We start from the raw sequence: 14202 nt of genomic DNA, 5'->3' as shown, positions 1-14202 counted from the left end.
AAGCGACAGCTTACCGGTCGAGTTGTACTCGGCCCTGTGGGACTGGGTCAGCCCGGACCTGCTGGAAGTATGAGAGTATGCTTCTGGCCGGCAGCATGTCAGAATCCATGAGGAAAGGCATCACCCTCATTTACAAGCGGAAGGGGGAGAGGGCAGAAATCAGAAATTGGCGGCCCATTTCACTGCTTAATGTTGACTGCAAGATTCTGTCCAAAGTCATAGCCAGTCGAGTCAGGTCTGCTCTGGAGTTGGTGATTCACCCTGATCAGACCTGTACTGTACCCGGCAGGAAGATCTCTGATAGTCTCGCGCTACTGAGGGATACGATCGCCTATGTACGGGACAGGAGGGTGGACACCTGCCTCATCAGCCTGGACCAGGAGAAGGCTTTTGTCAGGATATCGCACACCTACATGATGGACGTGCTTTCCAAAATGGGGTTTGGGGAGGGAATCTGCAATTGGATCCAACTGCTCTACACAAACATCAGTAGCGCAGTCTCAATCAATGGGTGGGAATCGGAAAGTTTCCCGATCAAATCTGGAGTCAGAGAGGGCTGTCCTCTCTCCCCGGTCTTGTTTGTTTGCTGTATTGAACCCTTTGCTGAGTCTATTAGGAAGGATGCGAGCATAAGAGGGGTGACAATCCCAGGCAGCGGAGGCACTCAGGTTAAAACCTCCCTGTACATGGATGACGTCGCCGTCTTCTGCTCGGATCCGCTGATGAGCATCTGCGACCAGTTCGAACTGGCCTCGGGAGACAAAGTTAACCACGGCAAGAGCGAGGCCATGTTCTTTGGGAACTAGGCTGACCGATCCTTTGTCCCCTTCACCGTCAGGTCAGATTACCTGAAGGTGCTGGGGATATGGTTTGGAAGGGCCGGGGCGTGCACCAAAACCTGGGAGGAGCGAGTAGCCAGGGTACAACAAAAGTTGAGCATGTGGGGGCAGCGATCTCTCTCCATTGTGGGTACGAACCTGGTCATCAGGTGCGAGGCGCTCACGTTGTTGCTGTATGTGGCGCAGGTCTGGCCCATACCCCACTCCTGCGCTGTGGCGGTCACCCGAGCCATTTTCTGCTTCATCTGGGGATGTAAAATGGACCGGGTCTGGAGGGACACGATGTTCAAACCTCTGGATAAGGGCGGGAAAAATGTACCCAACGTGGCCCTCATCCTGATGATCACCTTTGTGTGCGGCTGCATCAAGCTGTGTGTAGATCTCCAGTACGCAAACTCCAAGTGTCACGACATGCTGAGGTTCTATCTGTCCCCGGTGTTGCGAAGGATGGGCCTGGTCACATTGCCGCGGAACACTCCATGCAGTTGGACCGTGCCGTACCACCTATCCTTCGTGGAGCAGTTTCTGCGGGAAAACACCTTTGACCACCGGTCCATCAGGCAGTGGTCTGCACGGAAAGTCCTCAAGGCCCTACGGGAAAAGGAGACGGTGCATGCTGTCGGATGGTTCCCCGAGCAGACCTTCAGTCATTTGGCGGAATGCTTCATCACCAGAACTTTCAAAAAAGCACCAAGACGTAGCTTGGCTGGTGGTGAGAAGGGCCCTCCCCATCAGATCCTTCATGCACACCCGAAGTCTCGCCCCCTCCGCACAATGCCCCCGCGGTGGCTGTGGTGGGGAAGAGACGGTTGCCCACCTCCTCCTGGAATGTGTCTTTGCAAAGCAGGTGTGGAAAGAGATGCAGTGGTTTTGTTGAGGTTCATCCCAAGCAGCTCTGTAACACAGGAGTGTGTGCTCTACGGGCTGTTCCCAGGGACGCGCACCGAGACAAACATCAACTGCTGCTGGAGGACTATCAATTCGGTGAAAGACGCCCTTTGGTCTGCCCAAAACTTGCTGGCCTTCCAGCGCAAAGAGTTGTCCACCACCGAATGTTGCATACTGGCACATTCCAAGGTCCAGGACTACGTGCTGAGGGACACAGTAAAGCTTGGGGCAGCCGCAGCAAAGGCTCAATGGGGAAAGACCACAGTGTAAGGTCCCCCCCACCAAGCGGAACTGAGGGGCTGGATCCATGGGAAACCCCTCGAACTGTATCGGGAAAATTTTGTGTGCTGTAAATGTAAAAATGTATATGGCATGACAATGAAATGGAAGGGTTGTGAGGCAACTCATGATTGTATCGAAGGAAACTGATCACCTTTGCACTGTTTGTATTTTTTGACTTGATGCTGTTTTAAACTGTTTGGGAAAGTAATTTTTACAGATTTTTATGAATAAAGTATATTTTGGGGAAAAAAAACAATGGTGGAGCTTCCCTGTACACGGATGATGTCACTGTTAGTTGATGAGCATCTGCGACCAGTTCGAACTGGCCTTGGGAACCAAAGTAAATCGCAGCAAGAGTGAGGCGTGTTCTTTGGGAACCGGGCCGACTGATCCTTTGTCCCCATCACCGTCAGATCAGACTACTTGAAGTTGCTGTAGATATGGTTCGGAGGGGCTGGGGCGTGCACCAGAAACTAGAAGGAGTGAGCAGTCACAGTGAAACAGAAACTGGTCATATGGGAGCAACGCTCCCTTCTTCATTGTGGGTAAGAGCCTGGTCATTAGGTGTCAGGTGCTCTTGGTTTGCTGTACATGGCACAGGTCTAGCCCATACCCCACTCCTGCACCGTATCGTCACCTGAGCCATATTCCGCTTTATCTGGAGATTGCAAGTGGACTGTGTCCGCAGGAACACAATGTTCAAACCTCGAGATAAAAGCAGAAAAAAAATACCCAACATTCTGAGCCTGAGCTCAGCCCTAAGCCTGATCCAGGGGAGCCAACCTGCCCCGTGGCTAAGTTCGGGCCCAAGAAATCTGGGCAGTGGGAAGGGGGGCGGGGGGGGCAACAGAAGTAGAAGCAGAGACCTCTACTGAGATGGAAGTCTCTGAGCCTCAGCGCCCCACCCGGACTAAGAGGAGGCGGTGTCCCCCCTCTGAAGCTCTGAAGGGGGCCATGAGTTGTGGGGTCCATCTCCTGGCACGGGTCCACGGGCTCCCACCGTCACCAGCACCATCAGGGCCTCGAGCCCTACACGGCAGCCCTCTGCCCCCCAGGGTAGAGTGGGGAGAGAAGCCACTGTTAATTTGGCAATTCCTGATGAGGGGGGAAAAGGGTCCGCCTGAGGAGGGAGAGCCTGTGGACCCACAGGAGAAATGTCTCCTTCAGCCGATGGTTCCGATGTCTTTGGTGGGGGCAAGACCTGTGAGGTCAACTCTCCCAGCAGCCTGATGCTGCCACCCCGGATGTACCCTACCGGAGACCAATTTTCAGAATGCCCCATCTGCTAAGACTCTGGGCACTAGCCTAGCGGGAGTTGGACTCCAATCTCCACCTCTGGTATTGGCTCCGGCTGGATTTCCAGAGTAGCGAACAATCGTCTCCGCTGGGCTGCTCACTAGCCCAGGGACGGAGGTGGAGGGGGTTTCAGAACCACTGGTGCCCATAGGCAGCAGGTCCCGAGAAGAACTCAGAGAAAACACCTCCGCCATCGATCCTGGGGGTGAGATCGTGACAGAGGTGGGACCAGCTGGCGCAGCCGGAACATCCGGGGAATAAAGGCCCCCCTCGACAAAATAAAAGGAATCTGGGAAATAAACGCCACATTATGAAAAGAAAAGAGAAAAAGTGTAGAAAGGAGTAAAGCTTCCTCTACACTGTCCCATCTAACACTCCAAGGGCAGTTTAGCACGGGTTCGACACAGAGAACATAAGAAATAGGAGCAGGAATTGGCCATTTCTTTCAACAGAGGAGAAAAGGCCCAAAAATGGAACAGTCCACAGCAGCATTTCAATTAGTCTCCTCTTTTCCTGGAAACAAATACTCCACACAGTGTGTTGGAAATAAAGCTGATTTATTTCACAGTTATCCAGAATATTAAGCTCCAGTCTAGTTATTGGGGTTATCAGCAGAAACAAACTCCACCTGTCAGCATGAAAATGGTTCAATCCTAGATGTGATTAACACAGCAATAAGAGCAGAATCCAACCCCTGCAGTCACTTGTGAACTCGCTGGTGTCTCAGCAGGGTGGATGAATTATTGAATCTGTTTCCACACACCGAGCAGGTAAATGGCCTCTCCCCAGTGTGAACTCGCTGGTGTTGCATCAAGTAGTTTCGGCTTTTAAAGCTCTTCTCACAGTCAGAACATTTAAAAGGTCTCTGATCAGTGTGAACAAGTTGGTGTCTCAGCAGAGAAGATGAATGAGTGAATCTCTTCCCACACACTGAGCAGGTGAACGGCCTCTCCCCAGTGTGAACTCGCTGGTGTGTCAGCAGGTGGAATGAACTGTTGAATCTGTTTCCACACATGGAGCAGGTGTACGGCCTCTCCCCGGTGTGAAATCGCTGGTGTTCCATCAAGCAGTTTCTGCTTTTAAAGCTCTCCTCACAGTCAGAACATTTAAAAGGTCTCTGATCAGTGTGAACAAGTTGGTGTCTCAGCAGAGAAGATGAATGAGTGAATTCCTTCCCACACACGGAGCAGGTGAATGGCCTCTCCCCAGTATGAACTCGTCGGTGTGTCAGCAGGTGGGATGACTGAGTGAATCCCTTCCCACACACTGTGCAGGTGAACGGCCTCTCCCCAGTGTGAACTCGCTGGTGTGTCAGCAGGGTGAATGATCGATTAAAACTCTGCCCACAAACAGAGCAGGTGAACGGCCTCTCCCCGTGCGACTGCATCGATGAGTTTCCAGCTGGGGCGGGCAACTGAATCCCTTCAGACAGTCCCCACATTTCCATGGATTCTCCGTGGTGCGGCTGTCCTTGTGTCTCTCCAGGTTGGATGATCAGTGGAAGCCTTGTCCGCTCACAGTACATATGTACAGTCTCACCACACTGTGAATAGTATAATATGTTTCAGCCTGTGTAATTGGTTAAAGCTCTTTCCACAGTCAGTGCACTGGAACATTCTTACTTGGGTGTGTGTGTCTTGGTGCTTTCCCACTCACAATGATATTTGAAATGTTTTCCCACAGACAGAACAAATAAACATTTCTCCTTCCACATTCAAAGACCGATGATATTCAGATCCTGATGAATCGAGGGACTGTCAAATTGTGAAGTGATCTTTAGTTTGAGTTCCGCATCTGCATATCCTCCCCTTCTAACACCCTGCAAAAGGAGTTTACAAAGGTCAGTACAGAATGGAAATTCAGAACAGACAGAACAGAGGAGATTTACAAGAATGGTTCCTGGGAAGGGGAATTTTAGTTACAAGGTTAGGTTGGAAAAGCTGGTTTTGTTCTCCTTAGAACAAAGGAGATTGAGGGGAGATTTAATCGAAGTGTACAAGATTATGACAGGCTTAGATAAGTTAGACAAGGAAAAACTGTTCCTATTAACAAATGGTACAAGGGCTAGGGGACACAGATTGAAAGTTTTGGGCAAAACATGCTGGGGGAATATGAGCAAGAACTTTTTTTATGCAGTGAGTGGTAATGACCTGGAACTCACTGCCCACAAGAGTGGTGGAAGCAGAGACAATCAATGACTTCAAGAGGAAGTTGGATGTCCACCTGAGAAAAACAGACTTGCGGGGCTGTGGGGATCGAGCCGGGGAGAGGGACTGGCTGCATTGCTCCCCAACAGCGGTTACTCACCAACCAATCACCTTGCAGCTTTCATGTGATGCCCCACATTTCTCCCACACCAATCTTGGAGTCACGCATTCAACTTTCTGATCTTATTTACCAGACACCAATTCACTCGTGGCTCAGCTAGTAATCCATTATTACCTTTGTGATTCTGCCTTTTAATTTAGCTCATATTCCCTCAGTCGAACCTCTTTCTTAATCCTACCTTTTAAAAAAATTCATTCACGGGATGACAGCCTCGCCTGCATGATCTGTCTCTTGAACTGCTGGAGTCCATGTGGGGTAGGCACACCCACAGTGCTGTTAGGAAGGGAGTTCCAGGATTTTGACACAGCAACAGTGAAGGAACGACAATATAGTTCCAAGTCAGGATGGTGTGTGGCTTGGAGGGGAAGTTGCAGGTGGTGGCGTTACCTTGCATCTGATGCCCTTGTTCTTCTAGTTGGTAGAGGTCACGGGTTTGGAAGGTGATGTCTAAGCAGCCTTGATGCATTGCTGCAGTGTATCTTGCAAATGGTACACACTGCTGCCACTGTACGTCAGTGGTGGAGCGAGTGAATGTTTGTGGAAGGGGTACTAATCAAGCAGGCTGCTTTGTCCTGGATGGTGTCGAGCTTCTTGAGTGTTGTTGGTGCTGCACCCATCCAGGCAAGTGGAGAGTATTCCATCACACTCCTGACTTGTAGACGGTAGACAGACATTGGCTCACCACAGAATTCCCAGCCTCTGACCTGCTCTTGTAGCCACAGTATTTATGTAGCAGATCCAGTTCAGCTTCTGGTTGTTGGTACCCACATACACCACGACAACTGGATCCTTCCCCTCCTACTCCAAGTTCCTCTCCAGGCCCGAGGAGACGTCTTTAACCCTGGCAGGCAACACAGCCTTCGGGACTCACTGTCAGCTGCAAAGAACACCATCTATCCCCCTAACTATACTGTCCCCTACTACTACATTCCTTTTTACTCCCCCCACTTGAATGGCCCCCTGCACCATGGTGCTGTGGTCAGTTTGCTTACCTTCCCTGCAGTCCCTGCTCGTGTCCATAGAATCCGCAAGAACCTCGAATCTGTGGACAATTGCAGGCACTAAGGCTCCTCTGTTGCTACTGGGTCCCTTCTGGGTCCCCATACCTGCCTCACTCACAGTCACACCCTCATGTCCCTGACCATGGACCAAATCTGAAGTTCCTAGCCTAAAGAGTGTGACTGCCTCCTGGAACAAAGTGTCCAGGTGACTTTCCCCCTCCCTGATGCATCGCAGTGTCTGAATGTCAGACTCCAGTTCATCAACTCTGAGCCAAAGTTCCTCGAGCTGCAGACACATTTTGCAGATGTGGTTGCAATGGATCACACTGGTATTCACCAGCTCTCACATGCTATAGCTGCAACACATCTCCTGCCCTGCCAGGTCTGCTGTGTTTTATTTAACTTAGGTTTATTTAGGTTTCAAGCTTATAAATATCACTAATAATTTGGAGTTATATTTAGTAATTTAACTAGTTAACCTACATATTTAGTACAATTTGTATAACGCCACAGTACCAGTTTAAATACTGACCCAGTTTAGAAAGGCAAAAATTAAAACTCACCAACCAATCACCTATCTGCTCCCTAATTAATGTCTCTGGACTTCAGCTCTCTCTGTCTCCGGCTCCCTCTCTTGGATCACTGCTTGTTCTGTAAAAGATCAGAACAGCACCTCCTCCCTCACTGCACCAAATTCCCACATTTAGCAAATTCCAGAGTTCAGCTCTGTCTCACAGTCAAGCAGATCTTTGTGCTGCTTACTTTGTGTGTATTGCAAAACCTCCTGTATTTATACCAGCTAGAATTCCACAGACCTGAGTCAGGCCCTGCTGACGAGGGAACCAGTTCTAACGAGCTACCTAAGTAACTAACTGTGCAGATGACACCAGCAGACAGCCTGCTTACCATTGACTAAGACTGAAAGAAGCTAGAATTTAATGTTAAAGTTAAGTTAAATGCTCAATGCAAACATGACTAGATTTTAGAAAGAGATCAACCCCTGAAGTTCCCACACTTACCAAATTAAACACTCTGCCACACAGCACGCAGTCATGGTTCTGTTACATTAATCCAGAGGCCGTGAGTTCGAATCCTGCCATGGCAGTTGGAGAATTGGAAGTCAAAATCTGGAAATAAAAAAGCTGGTTGTCAGTAGAAGTGACCATGAAGCTGCTGGATTGCCGGAGAACATTCATTGAGACAGCACCTTTCCCGACCTCAGGATGTTCCAAAGCACTTTACAGCCAATTAAGTAATATAGGTTAACGTGGGCAGCCCAAGCTGTGCACAGCAAGATCCCACAAGCAACAAAGGGATAAAAGGACCGGATAGTCTGCTTTTTCACAATTGCTGTAAAATTGGTTCATTAATGCCCCTCGAGAGATGGAAACTTGCTGTCCTTACCCGGTCAGGGCCTGGAAATGTGACTGAAGTCTTACACTAACATGATTGACTATTAACTGCCCCTGAAGTGGCCGAACGAGCCACTAAGTCGTATGAAACCGGTTCAAGGAGGCGGCCGCCCACCACCAGCACCTTCTCAAGGGGTGACTAGGGACAGGGTAATAAATACCAGCTTTGCCAGCGATGCCCACATCCCATGAATGAATTAGTAAAAACTTGCAGCCAGTCCTTTCCTCAGAGGGACTGGTGGAAAATCTGAAGCCCACCCACTGGAGACACCAAAACCCATCCAAGCTCAGTAATTATCAACCAGGTTTTCTCGCACCCATTGCCCCCCCCTCAAAGGCTGTGACACTGTGTTTGAGTGTTTTGGGTGGCCCCAGTCAGAGCGGTGTCCTCCCCAGGAGAGAGGCCAGCCCGGGGCCTGCCGGCTGCCGCCTCCCACTCGAGCCCCGGGCTCTCTCCTGGCCGCTCACCAGCTCAGCTCGAGCTCGATGGCCCACCGTAACCAAGCCCTGCCCCCCGCAGCCATGGCAACACCGGCGACCGTTAACCGCTTCCTGATGCGAAAGAAATCCTCCGCGCACCTCCAACAACCGCCACTCACGCAAGTCGCGCACGCGCAACTGCTCCGCTCGGGGAAAACCGTGAAACCCCCACCGCCATCTTTGTTCGGGGCAAATCAGCACGAACGCGATGAAAGTAGGCGAAATGAAGCATCGCAGCCCCAGAGAAAGATGGACGCCACTCCCGAAAAGGACATTTCACCATGTTGACAGTTTGTAAAAAAAAAAGTCTTGTGTCAGCTGGGGTGGACCGTATTTGCAGTTCTTCACGGGCGAAATATTATGCAGCTCTATTTTAATTTTAATGTTGACTTACGTTCCTCCTTACAAAGACAGCCAAAATCTCTGAGCCTGCCTTTGAGGCTTTCAATGGTATTTAATCAGCATTCCCCGCAGAAGTGAATCTGCGCGAGTCACACTACAGGACCCCAGTGCGCAGGCGCGGTGCTGGACTGTATCTGGAGCATGCGCAGTGTCACTTCGATCAGAGGTCGGCGAGTGCTGGAGACGCTTTTCCAGCGGGTGAGAGTTGGCGGGGCGCGGGGGAGGAATGGAGCCGGCGGGTGAGTGGGGAAGCTTCAGAAACACCTAGGCTCCAAGCTCCGAATAAGAACCTCCAGCTCCAAGGCTTTTTCCTGGGAACCGGCCCAGATTAATGGTTGCCATCTTGGTTGAGCGGGGAGCAAAGCGCATGTGCGATCTTGGTGACGACACCGAGTGGGCGGGTCTTCAGGGCCCCAGTCACCAGGAGAGAAAATCATTTGATTCTCACTCTGCACACAGGGGCTGGAGAACTGAACCCAGTCAGAGTACAGGGAGGGAGAAAACTGGCAGTGGAGGAAAGAAATGATGAAATTGGTATCATGGGTTTGAATTTCAGCACAGAGAGGAGGGAGAGTGTGTGGGACGGGGATTTACAGCTTTGGGGGAACAAGAGAGGAAAAAATGTTGCACACAAACTAGAATTGTCTGTTCAGAATGTCTATCCTGTACTGACAGTGATAACTTTTGTAATTTTTTACAGGGTATTAGAAGGGGAGGATTTGCAGACTTTGATTTTATTCTCACTCTGCACACATCGAGTTTCCCATCGTCTCTCCTAAAGGTGCTGGTGAGTGTCAGGTTTACTGTTTACATCCTACTGAATTGTAACAGAAATTATCTGAAATAGATGAACTGAGTCTGGAAGACTGACATGCCAAATTGAAAGATGAGATGCTGTTCCTTGAGCTTCTGTTGAGCTTCATCAGTACAGTGTCAGAGGCCGAGGACAGAGAGGTTAGAGTGGGAGTGGAACAGAGAATTCAGATGACAGGCAACCAGAAGCTCAGGGACATGCTTACGAACTGAATGGAGTGACCTAATCTCTAATAAAAGCAAACACTGCAGATGCTGGAAATCTGAAATAAAAACAAGAAATGCTGGAAATACTCAGCAGGTCTGGCAGTGTCCGTGGAGAGAGAAGCAAAGTTAACGCTTCAGGTCAGTGTCCCTTAAATGTTAGAAATGTAATAGGGTTTAAGCAAATAAAGCAGGGGTGGGGCAAGAGATAACAAAAGGCAAGGTGTTGATAGGACAGAGGATCACAGAGAAGAACTGACCGGAAGATTTTGGAGCAAAGGCAAATGGTATGTTAATAGTGTGCTGAAAGACAAAGCGTTAGTGCAGGGAGGGTGTTAGTTGACAGAAAAATGAACAGCCCTGGCCCAAAGCACAAACATGAAAAAAAAACAGTGGGTAAAAAAATGAATGATGGAATGGAACAAACTAAATAAAAAAGAAAAAATAACTAAAAATAAAAAGGGAGGCCTGTCATGATCTGAAATGATTGAACTCAGTATTCAGTCCGGCAGGCTGTAGTGTGCCTAATCGGTAAATGAGATGCTGTTCCTCAAGCTTGTGTTGATGTTCACTGGAACAGTGCAGCAAGCCCAGGACAGAGATGTGGGCATGAGAGCGGGAGGGGGTTTTGAAATGGCGAGCAACCAGAACAGGAAGGAGGAGGCTGGAGGGGGTTAATAAACCCTGGGGCAATGCAGGATTCACACACAAGTGCAGTCCCAGGCCCCAATATAAAACAGGGAATATTATCCAATTTACAAACACCCAGTGTAGGTCTCAAACCCAGAATAAGAACCTTCCAGTCCTGTGTTTGTACTGAGTAGGAAGGCAGCTGTGGGACTTCTCCCGGAGACAGGCGTGGGTTAACAGCCGTCATCTTTATAGGAGAAAATGTGGAACAGGAAGCATATGCAGTCATTGTGGCTCAGGGAGCAGGAGGAGAGAAAGTTGTGATTTTCTTTCCTTGACTGATAGTGATGGCTTTTCTAAACTCCTTTTACAGAGTTTTAAAAGAGAGGATTTACACACAGCAAACTCACACCAAACATCACATCAAGATCTGACAGCCACTCCATTCATCGTCCTTTGAATGTGGAAGGAGGAATGTTTGTCTATTCCATCTGTGGGAAAAGGTTTCAAACATCAGTGAGACTGCAAAAGCACCGAGACACACACACACCCGAGTGAGAGTGTTCCAGTGCACTGACTGTGGAAAGTGCTTTAAACAATTACACAGCCTGAAAAAAAACATCACACCATTCACAGCAGGGAGAAGCTGTACACGTGTTCTGTGTAGGATGAGGTTTGAATTGATCATCCAACTTGGACAGAGAGAAAGATACCCACGTCATGGAGAAATGCGGGGACTGTGGAAAGGGATTCAAACGCCCGTCCGAGCTGGAAACTCATCGACGCGGTCACACCGGGGAGAGGCCTTTCACCTGCTCCATCTGTGGGAAGGGATTCCCTCAGTTATCCACCCTGGTGACACACCAGAGAGTTCACTCTGATAACAAACCTTTTAAATGTTCTGACTGTGAGAAGAACTTTAAAAGGAAAAAGGATCTGGTGATTCATCAACGCACTCACACTGGGGAGAGGCCATTCACCTGCTCTGTGTGTGGGAAGGGATTTACTCAGTCAGGCGACCTGCTGAGACACCAACTTGTTCACAATGAGGTGAGACCGTTTAAATGTTCTGACTGTGCGAAGAGCTTTAAAAGCACAGCAGATCTGCTGAAACACCAGCACACTCACACTGGGGAGAGGCCTTTCAGCTGTTCCATGTGTGGGAAGAGATTTACTCAGTCATCCACCCTGGTGACACACCAGCGAGTTCACACTGGGGAGAGGCCATTCACCTGCTCTGTGTGTGGGAAGGGATTCACTGAAGCATCCAACCTGCTGAAGCACCAGCAAGTTCACAAGTAACTGCAGAGGTTGGATTCTGCTGTTATTGCTGTTAATCGCATCCAGGACTGAAACTAATTCATTCTGATGGTTGGGGTTTGTTTCTGATGATGTTACTAACTGTCTACCTTGGCTGGATAAATATTGAATAAATTAGCTTTGTTTCCAACACAATGTGGAGAGTATTTGTTTTCTGCAGGAAAAGAGGAGACTAATTGAAATGCTGCTGTTGAATGTTCCATTTTTGGGCCTTTTCTCCTCTGTTAAAGAAAGACTTGTATTTTTGTAGCTCTTTCATGACATCAGGACGTCACAAAACAATTTACAGCCAATGAAGTTCTTTTAAATTGCAGCCAATGTTGTAAAGTAGGAAATACAGCAGCTAATTTGCACACAGCAAGCTCCCACAGACAGCAATGTGATAATGCCCAGATAATCTGTTTTAGTGATGTTGTTTGAGTAATAAATATTGGCCAAGACTCTGTGGAGAACTGCCCTGCTCTTCAAAATAGTTTCTGTTACAGACAGGTGGTAAGGTGTGTGGGTGGGTTCCACTCTTCACCTCCCAACTGACCACAATTGTGTTTTGTTATAATAACGCTTTAGCCCCTCAATGTCTTTAGGGTCAAATAAACAGACAAATGACAGGTTTTCTTGCAGGTGAAAAATGATCACTCTTTTAACCAATCCTGAAATGATTGTGACCATACTCACACACACATTCACCCACACATAAATATACAAGAACAGACAGAAAAGGGTAAGAAATAGTTCAAAGTCCCAAGTGGGGTAAGAGTTTGTGGTTTACAGAAGATTATTGAGTCAGCTTGGGAGGAAAAGTGTTTCTATAAAAGGTTGCAGGCCTGGATTTTTGCAGTCTTGTACTTGCGGAGGTATTGCAGAGCTCTAGTGGTTATAACGCAGCCCAAAGCTGGTGGTGTGTAGTTTGTTACCTTCACAGATTGTCAGTCTCAAAGTCACTGTATGATGTCTTTTCTGTGGTGGCTGTTCTTGTTTTGCCTAAAATAAAAACAGGAAGTGCTGGAAATACTCAGTAGGTCTGACAGCATCTGTGGAGAGAGAAACAGAGTTAACATTTCAGGTCTATATGACCTTTCATCAGAAGTGGTAATGATTAGAAATGTAATAGGTTTTGAGCAAGTGAAGGGTGGGGGGGAAAGGAGAAGAAAAGGGAAGGTGTGTGATAGGGCAGAGGGCAGGAGAGATTGAATGTCAAAGATGTCGTGGAACAAAGGCAAAGGGTGTGCTAATAGTTGTGGTGAAAGACAAAACATTAGGCCAGAGAGTGTTAATGGCAGAATAATGAACAGCTCTATCCAAAAGCCGAAACATGAAAAACAAAGTTTAAGACAAGCACAATTTTTTTAAAGGGCCAGTCGTGCTTGGAAATTGTTGAACTCAATGTTGAGTCCAGAAGGCAGATGAGGTGCTGTTCCTCGAGCTTGCATTGATGTTCACTGGAACACTGCAGCATGTGAGCATGAGAGCAGGGTGGCGAATTGAAATGGCAAACAACCGGAAGCTCGGGGTCATGCTTACGGACTGAGCGGAGCCATTCCGCAAAGTGGTCACCCAATCTGTGTTTCTTCTCCCTAAATGTAGAGGCGACTGCATTGTAAGCAGCGAATACCGTATACTAAATTGAAATAAGTACAAGTAAATCGCAGCTTCACCTGGAAGGACTGTTTGGGGCCTTGGATAGTGAGGAGAGAGGGCATAAAAGGGCAGGTATTGCACCTCCTGCAATTGCATGGGAAGGTGCCGAGGGGTGATGGAGGAGTAGACCAGGGTCTCACGGAGGGAACGATCCCTTCGGAATGCTGACCGGGGAAGATGTGTTTGGTGGTGGCATCGCACTGGAGGTGGCGGAAATGGTGGAGGATGATCCTTTGGATGTGGAGGCTGGTTAGGTGGAAAGTGAGGACAAGGGGAACCCTGTTGTGGTTCTGGGAGGGAGAGGAAGGGGTGAGGGGAGAAGCGCAAAACGGGTCAGGCATAGCCGAGGGCCCTGTCGACCACAGTAGGGGGGAATCCACGGTTGAGAAAAAATGAGGACCTATCAAGCACTGTTGTGGAAGTTTGCATCATCAGAACATATGTGTTGGAGATGGAGAAACTGGGAGAATGGAATGGAGTCCTTACAGAAGGCAGAGTGTGAGGAAGTGTAGTCAAGGTAGCTGTGGAAGTCAGCGGACTTACAATGAATATTCGTGGACAGCCTATCCCCAGCGATGGCAACAGAGAAGTCGGGGAAGGGAAGTGTTGGAGATGGACCATGTGAAGGTGAAAGAAGGGTGGAAGGTGAAAGCAAAGTTGAAGATTTCA

The 14202-nt window shown here is 48.7% G+C and overlaps 2 protein-coding genes across 8 annotated transcripts; one reads left to right on the top strand and one right to left on the bottom strand.

Moving 5' to 3' along the window:
- Positions 1–3871: 3871 nt before the first annotated feature.
- LOC137349051 (zinc finger protein 34-like) lies at positions 3872–9259 on the bottom strand. Of its 4 annotated transcripts, none has more exons than XM_068014332.1 (3): positions 8921–9259; positions 7654–7761; positions 3872–5124 (listed from the first exon to the last, which is right to left on the bottom strand). In XM_068014332.1, exon 3 carries the CDS (start codon positions 4828–4830, stop codon positions 4006–4008), a length of 825 nt encoding a protein of 274 aa, XP_067870433.1. In that variant the 5' UTR covers positions 4831–5124; positions 7654–7761; positions 8921–9259; the 3' UTR covers positions 3872–4005. The 4 variants fall into 4 exon arrangements, with proteins under 4 accessions (XP_067870433.1, XP_067870435.1, XP_067870434.1 ...); XM_068014334.1 differs by lacking the exon at positions 8921–9259 and adding an exon at positions 8646–8730; XM_068014333.1 differs by lacking the exon at positions 8921–9259 and adding an exon at positions 8626–8728.
- Positions 8421–12003, top strand: LOC137349055 (zinc finger protein 239-like). Of its 4 annotated transcripts, none has more exons than XM_068014356.1 (3): positions 8421–8816; positions 9629–9715; positions 10949–12003. In XM_068014356.1, the coding sequence occupies exon 3, from the start codon at positions 11296–11298 to the stop codon at positions 11875–11877; it is 582 nt and encodes a 193-aa protein (XP_067870457.1). In that variant the 5' UTR covers positions 8421–8816; positions 9629–9715; positions 10949–11295; the 3' UTR covers positions 11878–12003. The 4 variants fall into 4 exon arrangements, with proteins under 4 accessions (XP_067870457.1, XP_067870456.1, XP_067870454.1 ...); XM_068014355.1 differs by having other exon boundaries at positions 8421–8976; XM_068014353.1 differs by having other exon boundaries at positions 8421–9126.
- Positions 12004–14202: the final 2199 nt, after the last annotated feature.

This window comes from Heterodontus francisci, chromosome 34 (genome assembly GCF_036365525.1).
Source record: "Heterodontus francisci isolate sHetFra1 chromosome 34, sHetFra1.hap1, whole genome shotgun sequence".
Taxonomy (NCBI): Eukaryota; Metazoa; Chordata; class Chondrichthyes; order Heterodontiformes; family Heterodontidae; genus Heterodontus; species Heterodontus francisci.
This window is presented reverse-complemented; position numbering and strand designations above follow the sequence as displayed.

What these genes read in the sequence shown, in the direction of transcription:
- LOC137349051 (XM_068014332.1), bottom strand. Translation starts at nt 4,830, where the DNA reads ATGTACTGTGAGCGGACAAGGCTTCCACTGATCATCCAACCTGGAGAG.
- LOC137349055 (XM_068014356.1), top strand. Translation starts at nt 11,296, where the DNA reads ATGGAGAAATGCGGGGACTGTGGAAAGGGATTCAAACGCCCGTCCGAG.